Source organism: Leucopleurus acutus (assembly GCF_964270905.1).
Source record: "Leucopleurus acutus genome assembly, chromosome: 4".
Lineage (NCBI taxonomy): Eukaryota > Metazoa > Chordata > Mammalia > Artiodactyla > Delphinidae > Leucopleurus > Leucopleurus acutus.
In genome coordinates, this window is record NC_139146.1 from 130,957,505 (window position 1) to 130,983,779 (window position 26,275).

A 26,275-nucleotide genomic window follows, 5' to 3' on the forward strand; every position below is an offset into this window, starting at 1 on the left:
CTAAAAGAACTGTATGGTTGTTTATATATATATATATATATATGTTTATATACACACAGTAAAAGATTTTCTGCTGTACTCACAGTCTGTAAACATCGTGGAAAACGCCCAGCAGAAATCACTGTGGGCCTCTTGAAATGGTGACTGTGTGAGGAGTTGGGGTGAGGGAGGTGTTTAGGTGCATACTGGAAATCCAGAGAACCTTAAGTTCATGGTGGCAATTATATTTCACTGACATGATAAACTCAGCTGGCCTCTTTGAAATTACGTTTCCTATATTCCTATGTGAAAAAGGGAATGACCAAAAAAGTCTTACTGCCCGTTAACATTTTAAAAGCAATCAAGAGACGATGAGGTGATTTGCATACATATATATGTATATATGTATGTACATTTGCATACATATACACACGTATACATGTTACTAAAACCAAAAATAAACCTCAATGAAAATTTCCAAATCTTCTAAAAATACCCAGTCCTTTTCTCCTGGCTGTGCTTTGGACTTCTGTGCATTGCACTGAAAGTCTTGGGCATAGTTAAATGACACATACGTTTAAATTTTAGTATATGGTATTGATTTTACATAACATGCTTCCATTAAAAAAATTGGGCTCATGAAAAATAGAACTATTTCATTCAAGCATTATTTTTAAATTTAACATAAAAATATGCACAAGGTCTCCTGTAATGAAACACCATTAAAAAAGAAAATATAGATTCTTAAAAATTGTTTGAATAGCAGCTATTAAACTGCCGTATGTGGATTTCGGTCTGTGCTTTAAGTTCTTGTAAGCTCTTGCAGCTTGAGAATTTATGTTTTAAAAATAAGCCACTGATATGAGAAACACTAACCTAATTGCTCACCTGAAGTCCATTTTATGTCTTCTTCTTTTCTGGGGGCAAAATATGTGTAAATAAGCTCAAATCATCATTTGTATAGGCAACTATGCAGTTAAAAAATACTGGCACTGAAGGACGTTTCAAATAAAGGAGACTTAAACCCATACCATGTTTGGCCAAAAAAATAGAAAACCTTGTTATAATTTCTAAGCTTTTCATGGTGACCAGTTCTTACGGAACATTCTACAGAACTGCCATGAAAGCTAGCCACGTACTCGAAAACTCTATTTTCATGCAAAGATAGTATATATCCTTCTGGTTTAACTGAACAATCTCCTTTCCCCCGCCAACTCCCACCATTTTTTAGGGCTGAATATAACATGCAGAATATGTAAATTAGATAAATCAAAGTAAGATTCGTTGAATTTGTGGGTATAAACCAGTCAACCCTTCAATGTTTTGGAAAACATTTTTCCAGGGGGTGGTACTGAGTCATGGGAGAAGGATGGAAGAAGAGATTTCTGGAGATGCAGTTGTTGTGCTGATTTTTTTTTCTCCAATAGTATTTGAAGTATATTGATGAATGTTCCTTAAGATGTTTAGTTTATACTGTCCTTGTGGCTGCTCCTCTCTGTGTTATGGTTGTTTTGTTCATGGTTCTTCCATTGGATGCTTGTTCCATTCATGGGGACTGAGGTCATCAGACTCTTGGACTGGTAACAGCAGCAGCAGAGGCAAGACTGGGAGAAGGAATAGACTAGAATTAAGACGAGGCTACCAGGGCTTCCCTGGTGGCACAGTGGTTAAGAATATGCCTGCCAATGCAGGGCACATGGGTTCGAGCCCTGGTCTGGGAAGGTCCCACATGCCGTGGAGCAGCTAAGCCTGTGCGCCACAACTACTGAGCCTAAACACCTAGAGCCCCTGCTCTGCAACAAGAGAGGTCACTGCAATGAGAAGCTCGCGCACCGCAACGAAGAGCAGCTCCCGCTCACTGCAACTAGAGAAAGCCCACGCTCAGCAATGAAGACCCAACGCAGCCAAAAATAATTAAAAAAAAAAACAAAAAACAGATGAGGCCAACAACCTGTTCCCTGCAGAACCTGGAGGCCTACCAACAAGGAGTGAATGTCTGTAGGCATTTGAGGACAGAGTGTGAGCCTTACTAGTAATGTAGGGTAGGGAGTTTGTAACCTCTAGGGAGAAGTTAAACAGTTTATTCTAGTGCAAAGCAACAGATCCCTTGTTTCTTGTTTTAATTGATTCACCATGTCAAAGAGGAAGGGAAGGCAGTATTGGTGGAGGGAGAGTGTTCAATGATTTGGGGTGGACATGAGTGGAAAGGGCTGGGAGGGTCCTGGCATTTCATTTTTTTAAGTGTTTTTAAAAATCATTATTATTTAAAAAAAATATCTATTTATTTGGTTGTGCTGGGTCTTAGTTGCGGCACACAGGATCTTTCAGTTGCGGCATGTGGGAACTAGTTCCCCAAACAGGGGTTGAACCCAGGCCCCCTGCATTGGGAGTGTGGAGCCTTAGCCACTGGACCACCAGGGAAGTCTCCGGCCTGGCATTTCTTCAGTGTGTACCATCTACTTGGCTCTCTGCATTGGCCACCTCACCTGATGCTCTTAACAGCTTTTGGGGGTAGGTGCTATTTTCCTCATTTTATGAATGAGAAGAGGGAGGCTTAGAGAGGATAATAAGAGGCAGAACTGAACTTAGAACCCAGGACTCTCTCTATTGGGCTCTTCCGCCTGGGTATGCTGCCTTTTTATGAAGATCAGTCAAAACTGTGTTTAATGTCTGAGGGTTTGCACCTTGATTTTTTCCCTTCCCCTCTAGTTAATGTGTAAACTAATTAGAAACTGATATTAACTCCAGATTACATCATGTATCTGTTATGACCTGCATTTTAGTCAATCTTTCTTAGGGCAGAATCTTTCTTAGGGCATTTCATGACTTGTAAACGTGACCCACTAGACTTCAAAAGTGTGGCAACAAGCACTTCCGCACCAGGTTTCATCGATTTCTATGATTTTTAAAAAAATATGTGTCTGTTTCCTTCTAGATTATAAATTCCACAAGGGCAGTCGCTTGTGTTTTTCCTCTCTTCTATCCCTAATAATAAGAAGCTCGTACTGAGCACTCTCTGTTGTCTCAAGCACTTAACATATATTAACCCACTGCATTCCACCTTATGAGATAGATACAGTGAGCATCTGATTTTACAGATGAGCAAACTGAGGAAGCAGGAGGGGTACCACTTGGAACTGATAAGACAGTTAGCTAGTGCAGAGCTGTGATCTAAATCAAGATTGTTGGCTTCCAGATCCTGCACCCTTGAACTCTATGCTACTCTTTCTAATACGTACCATAAACTGAAGTTAAACATCCTGGCCAAAGATAACAGAGTCCAGTTAGGATTAACTTTATGCTAAAATCATTCTAGGAACTGGAAAAATGACACCTCAATAGGAAGTGCTTGGAGCTTTGGGAGGACATGGGTTGGCTTAGCTATGGGGAACTTTGAAGAACGGAAGGAAATTGATTTCGAATTAAATTACATTAGTTCAGATTTCCAGATCCATAAACACTTACTTTCCTTGAAAAGGCTATTATTAAGTGTACTATTAAATAGCGTTTAGCAAGAGATTTCTTAACAATGAGTTTATGTTTTGTTGAGATCATGAATAAATTTTATCTATTCTGTTGGCCTAGAGCTCAAGTTGGAGTATTTCTTTTTAAAGCAGGACACTAAATTGGCATGTTATTAAGTTAGCTCTTTTTGCTTTAACCTCTGAATATGTTGTTGTCTGAATAGATATTGCTTTTCTGTTATGCTGACAACTTGACCCTCTTTCTGGGTAACAAAATGTGATTTTTCACTTCTCTACTGAAAAGTACAGCTAGTGAAAGTGATATTTACAACTGGAATGAACCATGCCTGTTGGTTACTTAATATACTCATTTGGTTGTTCTTAAAAAATGCTTGCAAAACGTCTTACCTGGAAACAATTTTTAAATTTCTTGCTCACAAAATATAGAGCTATTGGGTTTATACATGAATTCATGGTTGCCAAGTTAATACCGATGTAATCCATGAGCAGCAAGAAACTAGAGCAAAACAAAGTAGAGGAGATAGATTAGAACATGTTTTCAAATCTGCTAACTAGCGTTTATCTCTAGAATAAGCATTTTTCTTGCCCAGAAGCCATTTCTTATAGGTGGCAGTCAGAATTTTTTTTTTTTAAGTCCTTGTTTTTTTTTGTTTTTGTTTTTGTTTTTTTCGGTACACGGGCCTCCCACCGCCGTGGCCTCCCCTGCCGCGGAGCACAGGCCCCGGACGCGCAGGCCCAGCAGCCATGGGCCACGGGCCCAGCCGCTCCGCGGCATGTGGGATCCTCCCGGACCGGGGCACGAACCCACGTCCCCTGCATCGGCAGGCGGACTCCCAACCACTGCGCCACCAGGGAAGCCCTTAAGTCCTTGTTTAAATGGTAATTTCAGTTCTGCAGAACATTTACACATATACCCAGCACTTGGTTAACCCAAACTATTATGCACAGCCCCAGGAGGGGAGCAGCAAAATTACTGATATGGCTTGCGCAAATTTTTGAGATCAGTTGTGGGCTATGTCAGCTAAAGAAAAAACAATCAACTTTGCAGTTTTAATTTTCAGGGCTATCGAGAATGTAGAGTAGGTGGTTTTGTAAAAGTCTTATAAATATGAAATCAGAGAAACTCCAGTTTCTTCCTGAGTACAGAGGATCATACCTAAGTAATTCACATCGGTTCGTGTCCATTTCATCATACACGGTTTTCTTCAAAATACGGCTTAAATGAAGAGGGAACCAGCACAGAGCAAAAATTACGACCAAACAGAAAACTGTTTTTGCCACTTCTCGACGCTAAAGGAAAGTGAGGAAAAAAAAAAAAAAAAAAGACAATAAGTTTAGTGTTTCTCTACTAGAGGAAAGAGCTACACAAAAGGAAGTAGTAAATTGGGGAAGAGTAACTCGAAGAAATGCCAGAGCAGCCTGCCCCTCACCATGCCTCCACCTCTTCAAGATTTGGAGTCCAGGGAATTCCCTGGAGATCCAGTATTTAGGACTCTGTGCTTCCACTGCAGGGGGCACAGGTTCCATCCCTGGTCGGGGAACTAAGATCCTTCACGCAGCACAGTGTGGCCAGAAAAAAAAAACAAAAAGAAAAGAAAAAGAAAACATTTGGAGTCTAATTTCTAAGCAAGGAGCTGCTAGTGATTCTTTTGGGGCAGCTGCCAGGAAGGATGTTGGTCTCAGGCTGGTCAACAGGGCCAAGACAGAGGTTCGATGGTGGGCAGAGGTGGGGACTGGCTGGGGTTGAGCCAACACCGTGGCTGGGTCTGTGTGTGTGTGTATGTTGAATATGTGGGGTGAGGGTTAGTTAAAAGTCTCAATAGCAGTTAATTCACCAGCATTAATGACAGCATGGCAGTCAAGGTGACTGACCCTAGCATGATAAAAAATGGACAAATCTAGGGAATTCCCTGGTGGTCCAGTGGTTAGGATTGTGTACTTTCACTGCCGAGGGCTGGGTTCAATCCCTGGTTGGGGAACTAAGATCCCACAAGCCGTGCAGCATGGGGGGAAAAAAAAAGACAAGTCTAAAAAGATATTTGGAAAGCAAAACAGGAGTAGGAAACAGAAAAGAAAAAGGAAGAACAACGTGTTTTCTCCATTTCTTGATCTTGGAGAAACCTGGCATTGGGATTTTTTTGCTTTTAAAATTCTTTCATTAATGACATGGACATGTAGTTTCCAAGGATATATTGTTTACAAATAGAGGGATGAGGGTAAAGGATTATCAGCAATGACGATTAGAAAAACTGGGACATGTTGACCCTGGCTTGACTCCAATGGCAGGTTTACATGCTTTGGGGTCTGCATAGGATCAGCAAAACCATAGGTTAAGAATTATCTGCAACCAGTCATTTGTGTGCATTGTACTTGAGTATTACAGGGCATGCGTTTGGAAGCCCCGCTGGGAATGTAAAATGCAACTTGTCTGTAACTGGAATCACTTAATGTCAAAATAAAACTGATTGAAAACAGGGTTTGGAAGGGTAATGCTGGTTCAACCCGAAGCATATAGCGTTAAGTATGGGAAGCCTACAATAAACCCACATGATTAATAGAGCCATTTAAAAAGATTTCAGGGCAGTTGTCACAAATTGTGGCTCTAGTCCCAAGAACTGGGAGTTCTTTAATCTTTCAGAGTTAGCTGGCTAGTTAGCTGGGCTATGACTTCAGAGAATGTATAAACTGAACGATGATTGAGAGAAATAAAGGATTCCTTTATTTATTAATTTACAGAAATGGGGGATCATTTTAAAGGGCCAATTTTGTATACACAGAAAGACAGTGTGCCCAGAAAAATAGAAAAGGAGGGTATTGGGGAGAGGTTACATCCCCTGTGCACATCCTCAAAGAGGATAACTTTTCATTTATTTATTTATTTATTTATTTATTTTAATTTTTTTTACGGTACGCAGGCCTCTCACTGCTGTGGCCTCTCCCGTTGCAGAGCACAGGCTCCGGACGCGCAGGCTCAGCGGCCATGGCTCACGGGCGCAGCCGCTCCGCGGCATGTGGGATCCCCCCGGACCGGGGCACGAACCCGTGTACCCTGAATCGGCAGGCGGACTCTCAACCACTGCGCCACCAGGGAAGCCCGAGGATAACTTTTTAAAAGGTAATATTAATACGTTGCCGTGACAGTCTGATGTTTGGTTATTCAATATCCATTCTTCTGTTTTCCTTACTATCAGTCAGATCCTTGATTTTGTCATGGCAGCACGGGAGCCTGGCCTCCTCATCTGCATAGTTCTTACCAATTACATTAAGTAGAAATCGTTGTGTGGAGTTTCTGGAAAAGTTACTTAAAAGTGGGGGATAGGACTTCCCTCGTGGTCCAGTGATTAAGACTCTGCTCTTCCAGTGCATGGGACACGGATTCAATCCCTGGTGGGGGAGCTAAGATCCCACATGCCGCAGGGCGTGGCCAAAAAGACGTGGGGTATACTCCTTTGGCGCACACACACTAATGTGATCGGTGTTCTTCCCTTTCTTGTGCCTGGATAGAAGATATAATGGTAGAGCTATAGCGGCTGTCTTCCAATAAAAATGGAAAGGTCAGTACACCAGCAGAACCCTGGCTTCTGAGTCCCTTGACCACTGAGCCAATGACATCTGAACTTCTTGCCATGGGAGAAAAATAAACCCCTACTTGGTCTCCTCCCTGTTATTTTGGGTTTTCTGCTACCAGCATCCAAACACAATCCCTAACTGATAAAAGGTATCGTTGGTATAATGAAGAGAAATTTGAGAAAACCACACAAGAAGCAAGACCAAAAGCCATATTGGTTATTGGACAGGGTGGCAGGGTCTTTCACTCTGAGCTAGCTTCCCTGCCATCCCACTTGAAGGCCTTCCAGCCAGGCTTGCTCTCCTGCTGTTAGAACCTGCTCTAGCTTTGAGTGAGACACGAGGGAATATCTATTGCATGGGGACCAAGTCTTGGGTTCTGATCTCCATTTGGTTGAGTCAATCTCTTAAACACCTGTATAATAAGGGTAATGCCTGTCCAGCTTACCTCACAGGGTGTTTGGAGGAATCAAATACCAAAAGGACATGGAAATGCTCTTTAAAAACTTTAAAAAATGCTATGAAAATGTGAAGCAACAGCATCTTATTACCACTCCCAATCCCCATTCAATTATTTTTAGAGCAGTTGCCACTCATAGCTTAAATAGGCTCAATCGTGGTGCTTGTGCAAAATCAACATTTTAAAACACTGTTTTTCACAAATCTATTCTAATTAGTTATCTTCATTGCAGGAATGAGCCATAATAATTGCTTAATATGTTTCACATCTGGAGTACTTGAAACATTCATGCCTGGATGATGTCATACTAAAGTTTCTCAAGATAATTTTCCTGTTAAATTATAATAAAAATAATAGCTACCATTTGTATAACATGTTAGATTTTATAAAGTATGTGTATGCACATTAATTCCTTTGATTCTCATAATAACACTGATTCATATATTATTATGTCCAATTTATAGATAGGGAGCTGACGCTCAAAAAAAAATCAGTCCTCTAGCTGAAAAGTGTTGCCAATGAAGAATGATGCTTGTTGTATGGTCATCATACAGGGCAGATTTCCAGGCTCCATCAACAACTCACATTAACTTTTGGTGTGGTTCATCATCCTTATATACTTGTCTGTTGAAACTGAAAACTCACCCATAGTCCTAGTTTTACTCTTTGAATTAATATATATCAACATTTCTGACTAAACTATGAGTTGGGTTCTATTAGACACTGCACATGCATTAGGTCATCCCTTTGATGTATTATTCTATACATTTCATTTAAAAATTTTAAGACTCAAAATTAAGTTGGTATTTGTACAGAAAAGTGCAGGTATTATTATACACATTTTCTGAAGAACTAGAAGTTCAGAGAGATCAAGCAATTTTCCCAGTGTCACAGAGCCAGCAAATATAAGCATCACAGTTTTATCTGTTCTGTTTCCTGCCTGGGAAGGACCAATAGCGTCCTAATGACACGTTCAGATTTCTTCTAGAACTTTGAGCCCTCCAAAATGTGGCTTCTTATGTACCCAATCCCGTTTCCTACCATGAGTCTTACCTTAGATGTTGCTCTAATGAGGTCCATCTTTTTTTTCCAGTTCCCCAAATGCATGGTGCCCATGCTGTGTTCTACTAGACCCCTGTCCACCCACCTGAAATGCCCCCTGTCCTTTTCTTCTTCCCCATGGAACCCATTTATCCTCCATGAACAGTTCAATCCCCCTCATACAATTTCTCCATGACTTTACTCATATCCTCCTTGGCTTTCTATAGCAAAGGCTACTTTTTACCACAACTTGTGATTCTATTTTCCAATTATTTCATGTTTGTGTTTTATTTCCACAACAAGACTGCAAAGCCTGCCCGTGGAGAAAGTCATATACTTCTTTTTTTTGTCCTGGCACAGTTCCAACCCCAGTTCAACGTACTGCTAATCACAAACACGCATGTTTGATACACTCTAGGCAAAATAAATGAATAGTTTCTCTCTGTTTGGGCCCTGCCCGCAGGGCCACCATACAGACAAACAAGACAGTATTTTTTTTTTTTATTTTTTGCTGTACGTGGGCCTCTCACTGTTGCAGCCTCTCCCATTGTGGAGCACAGGCTCTGGACGCACAGGCCCAGCAGCCATGGCTCACGGGCCCAGCCGCTCCACGGCACGTGGGATCCTCCCGGACCGGGGCACGAACCCGTGTCCCCTGCATCGGCAGGCGGACTCCCAACCACTGCGCCACCAGGAAAGCCCTGACAGTATTTTTATTTTTAGGAAATCAGGCTAGATCTGCGAAATACAGTATTCATAGGCCTTTTGTTGTCAAGGACAAAACAGTCTTGGTCACATCTTCATGATCTTATTAGATTTACCTGTTTCAGGTGTTCACTGAGGGCAATTCTCAGGCTGCCGTTCCTTCTGTTTAACATCTCACAAGTCATGAGGGTGTAGAAGATCGCGGTGCACACCAGGGGCATGCAGAAGTAGAACCCAAACAGCCACCAGTCCTTAGCATCTTGGTAGAACTGGAAAGGGAAGAGAAGGGAGAGAGGAAGAGGAGCATTATAATGAAAATTAGCTGTACAGCACCTCTGGTGGCTTCAACATTTTCACGCTTGCAGATATGTTTGTATATTCATGCTCTCTGGTTGTGGTAATGGGCTTGGAGGTGGTAGTCAAAACAACTAAATTGGAAGCTCCAGACATTATCTTGGCTTTATAATAGCACACAAAGAAATTGCATTAAAAATTGTCCTGACAAACAGCGCTATTCACCATAGCCAAGACATAGAAGCAACCTAAATGTCCATTGACAGATGAATATACAATGGAATATTGCTCAGCCATAAAAAGGATGAAATAATGCCATTTGCAGCAACAAGGATGGACCTAGAGATTATCATACTAAGTAAAGTAAGTCTGAAAGAGAAAGACAAATATCATATGATCTCACATGTGGAATCTAAAATATGATACAAATGAACTTACCTATGAAACAGAAACAGATTCACAAACATAGAGAACAGACTTGTGGTTATCAAGGGAGGGGAGGGAGGGATGGATTAGAAGTTTGGGATTAGCAGATGCAAACTATTATATATAGAATGGATAAGCAATAAGGTCCTACTGTATAGCACAGAGAACAATATTCAATATCCTGTGATCAAACATAATGGAAAAGAATATGAAAAAGAATGTATATATATGGATAACTGAATCACTTTGCTGTACAGCAGAAATTAACACAACATTGTAAATCAACTATACTTCAATAAAATAAATTTAAAAAACTATCCCAACAAAGATATTTTGAATAAACTGAAGTTGGTTTTAATTACACAGGGCAAGAGCCCTAATCAATAAAAAGGGCTCCCTTCCAAAGCTCATAAAACATGATTTTGAGACATACAGACTCTTATCTTTGTTGGTGATTCTCAACATTTTGCTAGTGCCTGGTTTACTTCTGACTATTGTGGTTCGAGTGTACTTAATGTGCCTATCTAGTCTGGAAATAGTGAGGGTTATGAATGGCTTATCTGTGGAGTTCCGGTTACTGGGAATTAACCCTTTGTCTGGTATGTCTGCTATGTGACCTCGCAGCCAGCCAGTTTGAGCCATCAATAACTCTGCCCTTTCTCACTCTCTTTTAATACTTACCACCTGGAAACTATTGAGGCAGTGTAGCTTATCTGAAGGCACACTGAGCATTATCTCCCTGAGGACAGGATTTGTAAATACCAGGATGACTCAGTTTTATGAGTTCTTGAAAGAGAAAATATAATACCCAATAAAAATGGAAATTAGAAAATTACATCTAAATTCTTCATCCCACTAAATTAATCACCAGCTTGGGAAGAAATGCTGTTCCTTTTCTTATGCTGTTTCTCCAGATTGTTTATTTACTAAGGATAATGCAGCCTCCTGTAATATCTCAGTTCCCACAGTAAAAAATAATCACACTGCTCTGTGAAAAACCGGAGAGTTTCTGAATATAGAAAGAGGCCCAGTGGGCTGCATTTATAACATGTCTATTAAAATATTCTTTAAATGGTTCCTGAGGAAAAGAAGTTCTGGGCAGGGGTTCTTAAATATTTTTATGCCATAGATTGCCTTCTGGTGTAGACTATAATTCTTTCTGAGAATAATACTTTTATGTGCATGAAATAAAATATGTAAGATTACAATGGAAACCAATTACATCCAAACACAGATATCAAAATATGAAAAAGAAAGTTCTGATGTAGTAATATATGTGTTTATTAACAAATTAAATCACAGATCTAATGGTGGTTCTATCAGAATGTAGAAGCAATGATGAATGTAAATGATATTTCGAGATTATACAACTGTTATGTGGTATGAAATGTCTGTTATTTCTATTAGTGAAAAAATCATGGTAGTGCTAAATACTACTGTGGTTTGTTGCCTACTTTCATATTAGAAGGAAATGATAAATTTCAGTTAGAAGTTAGTGAAAATAAACATGTAATTTCCTTTCCATTCAAGTTTACAAACCTCTGAATTCTAGCCTCAGGTTAAGTGCAGACTCCCAAAGGAGTTGGTTTATTCAAATCTGTTTATACAAATATATTCCTATTCACATCACACTGTAGAAAGATTTTAGTACTGAACTTAAAAAAAACAAACAAAAAATCAGAAGAACTCTCTCTTCATTTAAGTGCAACACAAACACTCCTTGGAGGACCCCCTTCCTTTGTACCCCCTTCTTCTGGGTGCATTGCTGGCTGGGTGTGACTGCCTAGAAGCAGCTGCGGAGGGCCTGGAAGCTGACCCTACCTGGGACTGGATGGAGTTCCCTGCCCCTTCCATGGTAGAGGCCTGTCGAGAATGGGGTCACACATTTCTTTTGAACTGATGTCACCAGCAAGGGTATGGAGAGACCTCCCTCCAGTCTAGGTTAGAGCAAAGTTGAGGAGGAAAGAGTGGAAAAAGAGGGGGAATCACATTAGAGAAAGAGAACAGGAGGGGAAAGAGAATCCTAAAACTTTAGACTTGGAATGAAACCTTCAAAATCATCAGTTCAAACTCATACCCTATACTGCAACCCTCCGGGTGCCCGCCAGCCACAACGCTCCCGCCAGCCTGAAGGGCAGCTACTCTTAGCTTCACCTCTAGAAAGGATATGCATCCTTGTGAAGAAACCCATTTCATTTTGTCCAGCTGGAATGGTCAGTAAGCTCCTCTTTTTTTTTTTTTTTTGGCCACACCGCGCGGCTTGCGGGATCTTAGTTCCTTGACCAGGGATTGAACCCATGACTTCCATAAGTCCTAATCACTGGACCGCCAGGAAATTTCCAGTGAGTTCCTTCTTATGTTGAGCCTCTTCTCTCTGATGTTTTAGTCAGGTTTTCTAGATTGCTCATTCACACTGCCCAAATTCTGATAGCCTCCTACCACTTTGCTTTTCACTGTGGAGGTTGACTTCATAAAAAAGTCAGTGGATCAGCAGAAGACTTTAATTTTAAGGTTGCTAGTTTGGCTGTGTTCATGAGCACTTTTAATTTTGAAACAAGAATTTCCAAGCAGGATAACTGGTCAACTGTAAAACCACTAATTGTGTGAATTTTCCATGGAAGGAAAACATACCTTAAGAGGTCTGTAAATGATTAAATGTGGAATCTGAACTGCATGAAACTTACATCAAAGTACTCAATTATGCTGATTTAAGAGAAATAGTTATTCTTGATTTTCCTCCTCGTTCTACATGTGACTAGTTTTGCAGAGGAAATGTGCATTTTAAATGTGTTTCCTAATACTCTCAGTTATGTAATTAAGCTTTTCAGAAACATTAATGCAGTCAGGTGTATTAAGCAACAATTGAATTTGTTACACTAAAATGCTTTTTAAAAAAGTTCTGCAAATTTATATTATTTGGGGCTTCCCTGGTGGCACAGTGGTTAAGAATCCGCCTGCCAGTGCAGGGGACACGGGTTCAAGCCCTGATGCAGGAAGATCCCACATGCCGCGGAGCAACTAAGCCTGTGAGCCACAACTACTGAGCCCACGTGCCACAACTACTGAAGCCCGCGCCCCTAGAGCCCATGCTCCGCAGCAAGAGAAGCCACTGCAATGAGAAACCTGCGCACCACAACGAAGAGTAGCCCCTGCTCTCTGCACCTAGAGAAAGCCCGTGTGCAGCAATGAAGACCCAATGCAGCCAAAAATAAATATTTTTTTAAAAAGAGGAAAGAATCCACATAAAATAAAAATTAAAAAAAATTATTTATATATTAGATAGAATCTGTACTAACATAAGCACACATGAGAATGACTTCCTACTTTGAATTAGTAAATCTGTCTTTAAAAACTGTGTGAGCAATGTGCATTTCCCCAAGTAACATCAAATAAGCATCAGCGTGTCTGTCAGATGGAAATTGTGCTGTACTCCTTATTATCAAAACAAATAGCACTACATGCATACACATCAATCTCTCTTAGTAAATCGGTTTCAGAATTCTGAGTTGTTTGGTGCAGAGCAATAGTTGTGTCTACAGTTGTGCTATAATACAAGAGTGAAAACAAAATAGTTGTTTTATTCAAGAAGCTAAGCCCTGGTTTAACATCTGCTTTTCATGCAATTAAAGAATATTTGACTGAACTAACAGAGTAAACCACACTCGGCAGTGTAGAGATATCAACAAATCTTGGTGATGGTAAATGAAGACCTTCTCCCCTCCCCAGTTAATTTCCTTTAAACTTTTCATACCTCCATGAATTTTGACGTGGCATTGAGCATACAGGTTTTGTGCTGTTCACCCTTGTATTCAAAGGGCACCATGACGAAGCCGATTGCTTCGGGGATGGCCAGGATAAAAGAAAGGATCCAGATGGAGACAATCTCAATGGCTGTGACCAAGGGAATCCCAATTCCCTGAACACGACTCCAGGAGGCAACTGCTCTGTACCTAAAAAAAAGGGGGTGATGGTACCAAGTGGTTAGGAAATTTTAAGTTTATTTCAATTAAATGAAAATTATAAATGCTGGAAAGATCCTTCCTTTGGCCAGTGACCAACCATTTGCTTTTTAGGAATTTTCTGTGAGTCCTGGTGTGAAAAAGAAGTGGGGCTATTAAAAGTTCTACCCATTTGGAGTTCAACTGGCTGGCAGGCCTGAGTCTGAGATCTTCACTTGGGACCCATCGAAATCTCCTGAGAATTTAGGATGTGGCAACAGAGTTGGGTGTGCTATGTTTATTAAGCTGGGGGGAAAATTGGATGATGGAAGGGGTAGTGAAAGCTGCTGGTACTTTTTATGGTAATGTCTTATTTCTGTTTCTATATTAAAAAAACTCGAAATATTATCTATGAAGTGGGTCTAGATATCCTTAAGTGAATAGTGACCATAGATATTCCATGGTTTTCTCCCTTCCTCTACCCTCAAAATATGATCACAGTGGGCTTGTACCAGGTGGCTGTTTTAGTAAATAAATATTTCTAATAATTATATTTGAAAATGTCAAAGAATAACTATATCTCTCCCATATGGCCCTGTGCTAGACTATATAAAACTGAGCTAAAGATAGCTTGGTTCCTAAACTTTAGTGTTTACAGTTTAATAGGAAAGAATGGTTCATACAGAAGCATAAGATATAAATATAACTGAACAATCATGCCAATCAAAGCACTAACTGGGAGACTTTCCTGGTGGCGCAGTGGTTAAGAATATGCCTGCCAATCCAGGGGATACCGGTTCGAGCCCTGGTCCGGGAGGATCCCACATGCCACGGAGCGACTGAGCCCGTGCGCCACAACTACTGAGCCTGCGCTCTAGAGCGAGTCACAACTACTGAAGCCCGTGTGCCACAATTACTGAAGTCCATGCACCTAGAGCCCATGCTCTGCAACAGGAGAAGCCACCACAATGAGAAGCCCGCGCACCGCAAAGAAGAGTAGCCCCCGCTCACCGCAACTAGAGAAAGCTCGCGTGTAGCAACGAAGACCCAACGCAGCCAAAAATAAATAAATACATTAAAAAAAAAAAAAGCACTAACTGGCATTAAGAAATTGTGTTTGCCTTATATTTTACGATAATAATCACATTTACATGTTAAGTCTAAAGAAACTTTGGTTTCAGAAACTATGCTCTTTGACATGAGATGATGGTCTGGTGCTGCTTTCAGACTTACTATTAAGAAGGGACCTGTGGTACAATATTTTTGTGACTTCATTCTTGAAATTTTTGCTGCTGTTGTAATGGAAAGGAAACATTTTCTTTTAATAGCTTTCATTAGATAGTGCCAGAAAAAGGCTGTAAAACAGACCAAGGCGTTGAGACAGGTGCACGTGGGTTTGCAGGCCAGGCAGCTTAATGGGAAAGATTAGTTAGCAGCGCCAAGGCAAGATACAAGCTACCCATAAGCACCAAAATGAGCCCCTATCATTTATAGTTAAGTGTTCTGTCTCAGTACAACTAAAACGTACACCTGTGAAAACACAACTCCTAGGAATTATGCTACCTGCTCTTCACTGTAGATTAGAAACTATAGTTTTGGTATGCACGATGATGCCACGTGGCATATATACAGCACACTTTGCTGGAGAAATGTTTTGCAAAAGATTTTTAGGATAAATAAGATGGGTGTACAATAAGAATCTCTGAAAAAGTCCAGATTAGTTCAGGATGGAATAAAATACAGCTATGCAAACAGACCAAGAAAATCCTTTTACGATGTAGCCAACACTGCATTTGAAAATTTATGGTTATTGCCAGTGGGATGAAGACTGCTATATATTCTGCTTTCTATTTCTGTTTACTTTTCTTTGCTGCCTTATTAGACTGGCAGCCTGATGTCCAGTAAAAGCTAAAAGGAACGGAGACAGAATGTCTATATCCCAAGGCTGTCAATGAGTTATATCTGTTTCTTCTCCCCTCCTCTTATCAGGAAAGGTGATGTAAATAAAACACTTTATCTCTTAAGAGAGAAAGCCAGATTTTTTAGGCAGGATTGGAGATAGAAGGTGGTTTAGTAAGAAAATGTGATCTACACGTTCTAATGATAAATATATTCACAGACCAGCTTCATTTTATAATGTGCCCATGAGTTCCCAGAATATGACATATCTATAATCCAGTGTGAATTCAACATTTAAAAATAAATAGAAGTAATTTTTAGTGCCTAGTTGAGCAAATGATTCATAATCAGTCTGCTCCTTCATTAACACACATGACTGAGAATTAGAATATTTCCCATTTGTAATCACACTGATCTAAATAACATCTCCATGAGATGAGAAAACAACCATAAGAGCGATTAGAAACACTCACTTGTGATGCTGGAGGTGCAGAAAGGTGTGGAAAATAAGAAATACTGGATGTTCCCAAAGTGATTTCTATTTGGGTGATAATGACACAACAGACCATACACAATGTGTTCTCCTTACTAGGTGTGATTATGAACAGCCTGCCAACAAAAACTATTCCGGAAATAATCCCTCCTCTTCAAAAGGCTTTCTTCACTTGGCTTTGACCGCATTCTGCTAGTTTTCCTCCCGCTGATGGGATTGGCCACTCCATCTCATCTCCTTGGCTGGATCATGCCCATGCCTCAGATTCTTAGTGTTGGATTTCTCCTTAGTCCTCGCACCTCTTTTCTTTTCTATCTACACCCTCTCTCTTTGTGATCTCATCTAGTCTCATGGCTTTAGTATCATTTAAACTCTCTATATGCTGATAATTAATTCTCAAATTTATAACTCTAGCCTAGAGCCTCACCTCTAACTCTAGACTTGTGTATCCACCTGCCTACTTGAGGTTTCCAGTCGGATATCTAATAGGCACTGAAACTCACCCAAACCAGACTCCTGGTCTTCTTCCTTGACCCCTTCCTTGCCTTCTCTCTAGTCGTTACCAACTCAGGCCCAGAACTTTGAAGTTAGCCTTCCCTCCTCTTTTTCTCTTCCACCACACATCCAATTCTTTAGCAAACCTTGCAACCTCTTCCTTCAAAACGTATCCAGATGCAACCACTTCTCACCATCTCGCCAGTTACCACCTGCCTGGATTATTGTAATAGCTTCCTAACTGGTCTCCCTGTGTCCACTTTGCCCCCCTGCAGTTTGCCCTGAACACAGCAACCGGGGTGAGCCTGTTAAAATGTAAGCCAATCATGTCACCCCTCTGCTCAGATCCCCCAGTGGGCTCCCACCCCAGTGGGAATGCCTACAGGTGTCCTCAGAGCTGCCTCCTCACTTCCTTCAGATCTTTACGCAATGGTGTCTTTTCACAGAGGCCTTCCCTGAATACCCTATTTAAAACTGCCAGATTCCCCTCCAGATGTACCCTGTCCCACTCAGCCTGATTATTTTTCTCCATAGCACTTACTACTATGGGACCAATCAAATATGTTACTTATTTATTTTGTTTATGGTCTATGTCCACCTCTCCCTTTTGAATATAAGCTCCATAGGGCAGGCATCTTGCATGTTGGTCACAAGACCTACAACGATAAGTGCTGAATAAATATCTGTTGAATTAAGAATCTTTCTTTGTTCGTTTCCTTACCATGCATTTGTCTTTATTGGCCAAAGCCAATATACATTCCAAAGAGTTTCTTATTTTTCAAGCCAGCCCTGAATTAGGCAACAGATAAAGAGCTAATACTTTCAGAATCCTAGAACACAATAATTTAAAACCAAGCAGGACCTCTGGGCTGAAATTTCTCCCTTTGTGTTCTCTTTGGGAACCTGAGGAGGGGTGTGTCACCAAGTCCTCTGCCTGGTCTCCAGTGAATGTGGGGCGCCTGGGCCAGGGCTCTGGTCTGCCAAGTCCCAGGGGAGTCTTTTCCCATGACACCACTGTGAACTCTGTCATGTGACATGCCAAAATACAAGAATAAATTACATGTTTTATTTATGTAAAGATGTTTGTTACTGTATGTGTCTATAAATAGATTTTTACATGTTTTCAAGGCTAGAGGCATTAAATGCATGTCTTTCAATCTTTAAGGTATGATCTGGGAAACTCATTAAACTGAAAATAAATATTATTGAATGTACTTTAAAACAGTGTAAAAGAAAACTTCAATTCAAAAGATCACTTCAGCAAAATCTATTTTCATTTCTTCTTATTCTTTGCCCATTTCTATTCTCATAAGTGTAGTTTGAATATAATTATATTATAATCTTGTCAGGTACAATTTTGTTTTTGGCTTTATTTGCTTTTCATGTTTCTACATAGGCATGGCATTTATTAATTTCAAGGCTACCCAGTATAACAAGATATTGATACAATTTACCTAAATCTTCCTCCCATGATCACATCATTTCTAGTGTTTCAAGGTTGTGAATAACATGCCTATAAATATGTTTGCACGTACAGATTTTTTTTTTCTTTTTGAATGATTTTCCTGGGTTAATTATCTTGAGTGAGATTACTAAATCAAGGGAATGAAAAAGTAGCTTAAGCACCTTTAAAAAATGTTTCTCCTAAGTGCCTGTCAATGCTTGCCTTCATTAAAATTTATTTTTCTTCAGTTTTGCCAGTTCCATAAGGTAAAGTGGCACTTATATCTTTATGTCTGCATATCTTTTTATTTTATTTTATTTTGCGGTACGCGGGTCTCTCACTGCTGTGGCCTCTCCCGTTGCGGAGCACAGGCTCCGGACGCGTAGGCTCAGCGGCCATGGCTCATGGGCCCGGCCGCTCCGCAGCATGTGGGATCTTCCCAGATCGGGGCATGAACCCGTGTCCCCTGCATCGGCAGGCGGACTCTCAACCACTGCGCCACCAGGGAAGCCCTGCACATCTTTAATTGAGAAAACGTGACCCTTTGTAATGTTTGTTTATGATTCGTGTCTCCTATGTGTTAGGCAGACCAATTGCCATACAGAGGTTTGGGAGCAAAATGCCAGCAGGAAGAACTTTAAAGAGAAGCCAGGTGAAGTGGATTAAAAGATAGCTGCAGGAAGGAAACCATAAACAAGACGAAAAGACAACCCTCAGAATGGGAGAAACTATCTGCAGACGAAGCAACTGACAAAGGATTAATCTCCCAAATATACAAATAACTCATGAAGCTCAATATCAAAAAAACAAACGACCCAATCCAAAAGTGGGCAGAAGACCTAAATAGACATTTCTCCAAAGAAGACATACAGATTGCCAACAAGCACATGAAAGGATGCTCAACATTATTAATCATTAGAGAAATGCAAATCAAAACTACAATGAGATATCATCTCACACCAGTCAGAATGGCCATCATCAAAAAATCTACAAACAATAGATGCTGGAGAGAGTGTGGAGTAAAGGGAACCCTCTTGCACTGTTGGTAGGAATGTAAATTGATACAGCCACTACGGAGAACAGTATGGAGGTTCCTTAACAAAGTAAAAATAGAACTACCATTTGACCCAGCAATCCCACTACTGGGCATATACCCTGAGAAAACCATAATTCAAAAAGAGTCATGTACCACAGTGTTCATTGCAGCTCTATTTACAATAGCCAGGACATGGGAGCAACCTAAGTGTCCATCAACAGATGAATGGATAAAGAAGATGTGGCATATATATACACAATGGAATATTACTCAGCCATAAAAAGAAACGAAATTGAGATATTTGTAGTGAGGTGGATGGACCTAGAGTCTGTCCTACAGAGTCAAGTAAGTCAGAAAGAGAAAAACAAATACTGTATGCTAACACATATATATGGAATCTAAGAAGAAAAAAAAGGGCATGAAGAACCTAGGGGTAAGACAGGAATAAAGACACAAACCTACTAGAGCATGGACTTGAGGATATGGGGAGGGGGAAGGATAAGCTGGGACAAAGTGAGAGAGTGGCATGGACATATATACACTACCAAATGTAAAATAGATAGCTAGTGGGAAGCAGCTGCATAGCACAGGGAGATCAGCTCGGTGCTTTGTGTCCACCTAGGGGGGTGGGTTAGGGAGGGTAGGAGGGAGACGCTAGAGGGAGGAGATTTGGGGATATATGTATATGTATAGCTGATTCACTTTGTTATGCAGCAGCAACTAACACAACATTGTAAAGCAATTATACTCAATAAAGATGTTAAAAAAAAAAATAAAAGATAGCTGCAGAGAATGAAATAATGCCATTTGCAGCAACATGGATGGACCTAGAGATTACTAAGTGAAGTAAGTCAGAGAAAGACAAATATCATATGATATCATTTATATGTGGAATCTAAAAAAAATGATACAAATGAATTTATTTACAAAACAGAGACAGACTCACAGACATAGAAAACATATTTATGGTTACCAAAGGGGAAAGGGGGGAGGGGATAATTTAGGAGTTTGGGATTAGCAGATACAAACTACTATACATAAAGTATATAAACAACAAGGTCCTACTGTATAGCACAGGGAACTATATTCAATATCTTGTAATAACCTATAATGGAAAAGAATCTGAAAAAGAATATATATTTATATATGTATAACTGAATCACCTTGCTCTACACCAGAAACTAACACAACATTATAAATCAACTATACTTCAACAACAAAAAAAGAAAAATTAATAATGATAAAAAAGAAAGATAGCTGCAGATATTTGGACATTTCTTCAGTTGGATCCTTCATCTGGGCTGGCCTGTGGCTCCTTTGACCAGCTGGGCACAGCTGGAACGATGCTTTGTCAGTTTCATGCCTGGCCTCTGAATGGAGCAGCAGGTTCCACCCTGGAGCCCTGAGCCCGCTGGAGGGGTGTTGGACAGCCCTGGACTTCATGGAGAGGGAGATGGGCTCCGCTGAGCTCAGGTGTCCAGCTGTTCTTGCCAAGGGGCCAGTCATGTGAGTCTTGGACCCATGAAGCAAGCTCAGTGGCCAGCTGAAATCCACCGTGAGACCGCAGTCGAAGTAACAAGGAGCAGAAGAACAGCCCAAATCCCTGACCCACAACATGGTCAGATAATAAGTAAATGGTGGTTGTTCTAAACCACTAAGTTTGGGGGTAGTTTGTTATCAAAGAAAAATGAGGTAGCAAGATTAACCAGTCACCTGATCTTGACAATAGAAATAAAAGAACGAATAACTATGTGCGACAGGGAACAGACCCCCAAATGAGATCCCAAGTTGCCCTACACCCAGCGTGAAAGGAAAATCATAGCACCAGGAGAATAAGGAGAAACCAAGCCCGAGTCTAAGTAAAAATGAAGTTTTTTAGAAAATCACTTCCATGCTTTCTTGGGTTAGGATAAACCTTTGAGAAGATCATAGAGACCACTAAGCAATTACTTGAAATGAGGGATGAAGAACTGGCTTTGAGTTTGAGGCAAATCAAAGTGCGTTAGCAATGGATCCTTACAACTTTCCCAGGTATCTAATTACACATCATCTGGAGTAGTTGTTAAGAGTTATATCTTTTTTACAGCCTCTTTCCCTAGGCAACTTTTAAGTACAATCTGGAACTGTACCCAGACCTTTTTTACTGGTCTGACCCCCATCATTTTCTGCTTTAAATATGACTGTTAACCTTACAAGGAATAGCATTGAATTCCTCTTCCCAATCCCTGCCGCTTCTTTTTTTCCCCCTGAAACAAACTCAGAGTAACTTGTAAAGCTTGTCACTTATGGCGGGTAAGAATACCTATTTGCACTATTGGTAATGGCTGGTTATTCTTGTTTTGTTGGGAAAAATTCATTCATTTTAGAAGTATACTGCTTTAGCATTAGACAAAACTATTTCACTGCTAAAGCTTGGATAGAGGTCAAAATTTGTTTCTAAATTTCCCCAGTCTTTTTGTGAAATTCCTGTTTTATCTTATTCTTAAGTAACTAATGATGTGAAATAAAAATAAATAATAGATTTGAGGAAGAATTAGTGAAAAGCTTTAATAAGACAAGTCCATAGTTGAAATGAACAATGGGAAGTCATCCATTCTGGTACAAGGGATGCCTTGTAACCTTATTCAGATTAAAAGCCTGGAGTAAGGAAGCTAGACTTTTTCTTTGATCCTAAAGTATTAGTATTCACTGAGCAATCAATGAAGTAATGGAGAAATTGTATAAAACTTGGATGAATAGTTATGTTCATTATTTTCCCTCAAAAACAACAACTCTGAAATGAGACATAATCATCATATTTAAAAAACAAAACCAAAAAAATCACGGGAACTCTTCCTGGGCCGTAATTTGATTCAGCTCATAGAATGAAAGCAGGGATTCCCAAGTTGCAAATTGATTCATAACAGGTTCCAATTTCCCTCTTTTTACTCCTTGCTTTGTTTTTGTTTTTTTAAATAAAGGCATTTTCTTATTTTTAGAAGAATATAATGCAACCGAATCAAGATTGAAAGCAAATTGTATCTTATCTTCAGAAATCAAGTGTGAATGATTCATTCCCTAGTGTGAAAGCTTTTGAAATAGAAATGTCAAAATAGATTCCCTACATACCGGTCCCAAAGTTGAGAGTCAGTACCAAATGAAATGTAAAAATAATAAAGAAAGGACCCAGGAAACAAAGGACAGTGAGTTGATTACCCAGAATAAACCTCCTGGATTCAGGCAGATTTTTGCGAAAGTGGAATTTTAAAACAGTTCTTCTCGTTGATCTAAAACTGAGGTTAAGTCTTGATGAAATAAATGCTTGACATTCTTTTTTCTTTCTTTCTTTTTTCAAACCAAGAACATTTCATGTGCTACATAACTGACAGCTTGTGATTGAACACTGAGTTAATTTTTCTCCATGCATGAGGTAGGGGAGGACATGGTGTGGGTGAGGTATTCCTACACCAGAAACAGGAATCTATGACCTAATCCCTCCATTTCCCCATCCCATCATCTCCCACCACCCCCTTCTCCCTGCCTAAAGGTAGGGTTTATACTGGGGAGATTGAAGCTCAGCAAGATCATCCTCTGAGGTTCCCCCAAGGGAGAAAGAGGCAGCAGAACGAGGTGAGCTAGAGAAGGAATGGAGGATGTTGATGATTTAGCTGGCTGGGGAATCCAACTGCCTGAACACTTCCCTGTGCAATTCTTTCTCCCTGGTTCCCAGGTCATTGTCTTCACAACCATGGAAACTCCTAAAGAACAGCAGCCAGGCCTGATTCTTCATGTCTGTACCTCATACCCTTCTTGCCAAGTCTCTCTGTTGAACTATATTATGAATTATGCTTCTCAATCTAGGGATAATTCATGATACAGTATATCACTGAGGAATAAGTGCCCTAAAGTATTTTTCAATCAAGAAAAAAATTTATTAAATAGATTCATACGAACTACAAAAGGGACCACTATATCATGGCACATAACACTACTCAGAGCATATACTCTAATTTTTGTAACAAGAAAATATATTGCAGGGATGAAAAGTTGCCTATATTTCTTATCAAACCAAGCAAATTCTTTCCTCTCCTTGGCCTCTCTTTTCATCAATGCCTCTCTTCTCAGAGGATTATACCCAGCTGCCTTAAAAAAGGTTTTACTATTTATAGGAGCCAAGCATCTTCCTTGTCTTCCTTCTCCTGTTTTTCATTCTTGTTTGTCATGGGCTGTTCTTGTCTGGGTTTGGTTAGATGTTTCCTCGGAGGTGCAGTTTTCTTAGAACACTGAGTGGCCCTTTCCTAAAACTCGTTATCATCCTATTTTTACCTAAACTTTGGGACAAAGTTTAATTTTTTAAATAAAATGCTGTTTTCCCAAATTTGATGGTGCTTTTGTAAAGGCAAGAGTAGGCATGGAAGTAACTCTGAGCTGGGCATGTACCTGTATTTCTCCACACACACACAGGCCTACATATGCTTGCGTTTTAGAGCTACCCAGTCATAGGAAATTAGTGTTAATTTAAAATAAAGGTCATAGGAATGAGCTGGGCAGATGAGAAAAATAAAATGTAGGGAATAGCATGAAGTAAATAAGGAAAATGGGTCACAGAAAATAAAATAAACTTTCATAAGTTTTTTTCTGCTTGCAGAAGAATGTTACATGTTACTCTATCCCTTGACATAACTAATACTAATATTTATCATATTCCTTTCAAGGAATTTTATATTCATATACTTATACATATAAATTGCATTTAACATCCCTATCCATTTCCCTAATACAAGGCTGCTTTCAACTTTTTCTTTAAATGATCTTGTAAAGCATGGGTTCACAACTCCTGGGCCACGGATGGGTACCAGCCCGTGGCCAGTTAGGAAGAGGGCTGCACAGCAGGAGGTGAGTGGCGGGTGAGCGAGAAAAGCTTCATCTGTATTTACAGCCGCTCCCCATCGCTCGTATTACTGCCTGAGCTCCGCCTCCTGTCAGGTCAGCGGTGGCATTAGATTCTCATAGGAGTGCAAACCCTGCTGTGAACTGTGCATGTGAGGGATCTAGGTTGCACACTCCTTATGAGGATCTAATGCCTGATGATCTGAGGTGGAGCTGAGGGGGTGATGCTAGCGCTGGGGAGCAGCTGCAAATACAGATTATCATTAGCAGAGAGGTTTGACTGCACAGAGACCATAATTAATCAATTGCTTGCAGACTCATATCAAAACCCTATCAGTGAGTGGCAAGTGAAAACAAGCCCAGGGCTTCCACTGATTCTGCATTATGGTGAGTTGTATAATTATTTCATTATATATTATAATGTAATAATAATAGAAATAAAATGCACAATAAATGTAATGCGCTTGAATCATCCCGAAACCAAATCCCCCCCCACCGCCTCAGTCCATGGAAAAGTTGTCTTCCATGAAACCGGTCCCCGGTGCCAAAAAGGTTGGGGACTGCTGTTGTAAGGAACATCTTTGTACCTGATTTCTTTGTTCAAATTTTGGATCATTTCCATAGAATTGATCGTGGAAATTGTAATTACGGGGTCAGAAGGCAAAAACATTTGTAGGACTTTAGTTTCTGGAAGGGCTGTTCAATTCCCTACTACTGCCAGATTTTGAGAAACATGCTTTTTAATGAGAATTTCTTTGATAATATGAACATGATTCATATGTTAGTCATTTTAATTTCTTCTTTGATGATTTTTATACTCATGTCCTTTTTATATGGAAGTAGTAAGATTTTAATTACTATTTGTATGGCTTCTTTAAATACCAAGAATATTAACATGTAGTTTTGCTGCAAATATTTTCCCTGCATTATTGCTTTATTTATTTGTTTTTTAATTTTATGAATGTTTGATATTCATGTTTTAAAATTTTATGTCCTGAAATGCATTTATAGTTTTATTCAGATTTTCTACCATCCACTTTAGGTTCAAAAAGTCTTCCTTTTCTAGAGATCAAAAAGATATTGGTTTATTTTCTTCTATTGCTCTATGGTTTGAGTTTTTGCATGCTTGTGCATAGTGGTTAAGAACACATACTACTTTTGATTATGGCTCCAAAATTTAGTAGCCAATTGGCCTTGATTAAGCCCTTTCGACCTCAACTTCCTCATCTGTAAAATGGGGATAATTATAGCACCATCACAGGTGTTGTTATAAGGATTAAATAAAATAATTTCTGGAAAGTATTTTTAACAGGGCCTGGTACATACTAATACTCAATAAATGGTAATAATTATAAATATTATTACTGATATTAGTACAAAATAAGACTTTAACATGTTTTTTCCCCCAGACGGTACATAGCACTGTTTATTGATGAATATTTCCTTTCCCCATTAAAGTGATTTCAGCCTATAATATGTTCTTGTACACTCTGACACCTGTTTCTGTTTTTCCCATTGATTTGTCAATGTGTTTATGTGTGTGTACCACATTGTTTTAAAACTGTAGCTTTATAACATTTAAGAATATCATATAGGAAGAATATGTGTATAGGAAACGTAATTCTTTTAAAAATTGTCATGATCATTTTCTTATTTCTTTTCCCCATATGGGTTTTAGAGTTATATTATAATTTAAAATTTTAATTGGATATTATAATGAAAATACCTAGCTACATCTCTAAATATACAACTTGATAAATACAGGTAGGAAAAATTTTTCATGTATTAGTAATGTAATAGATATAATTTAACGACTTTAATTTTTAGATAATACAATACTTTAGTTACAAGACGAAATGATATTATTGGGGTGCTAGGAGTGGGAACAACAGAATGAGAATTCATTAGTGAATAAAGTCCAGATTATAAATGCTTGCTCAGTTTTTTAGGACATGGTCACAAGTAGCATAATCTATTATTTGTCAAGTGAAAGTGATACAGTGGCCATCTATTGTATGTAAATATTTTTATGCAGCAGCCCTTAACATCTGATATGATGCAGAAGAAACCTATGTAGACCTCAGGTTTTCCTGGGAATCACTGTGAATCCTACTAATAGGTGATGAAATTATTTCTGAGCTTTG

General features: G+C 39.6%; 1 protein-coding gene across 2 annotated transcripts in view; it reads right to left on the minus strand.

Annotated features, from left to right (window-relative positions):
- Nucleotides 1-1,118: 1,118 nt before the first annotated feature.
- The window catches only part of EDNRA (endothelin receptor type A), a 53,742-nt gene continuing 28,585 nt past the window's right edge, over nt 1,119-26,275 (minus strand). Inside the window, exons 3-7 of one of the 2 annotated variants that reach the window (XM_082837707.1) lie at nt 13,709-13,907; nt 9,354-9,506; nt 4,621-4,754; nt 3,852-3,960; nt 1,119-1,583 (exon numbers count right to left, since the gene is read on the minus strand). In XM_082837707.1, coding sequence (XP_082693833.1) covers nt 1,443-1,583; nt 3,852-3,960; nt 4,621-4,754; nt 9,354-9,506; nt 13,709-13,907 — 736 coding nt within the window. In that variant the 3' untranslated portion in view covers nt 1,119-1,442. The remainder of the gene's footprint in view (nt 1,584-3,851; nt 3,961-4,620; nt 4,755-9,353; nt 9,507-13,708; nt 13,908-26,275) is intronic. The other variant, XM_082837708.1, reaches the window with a different exon arrangement.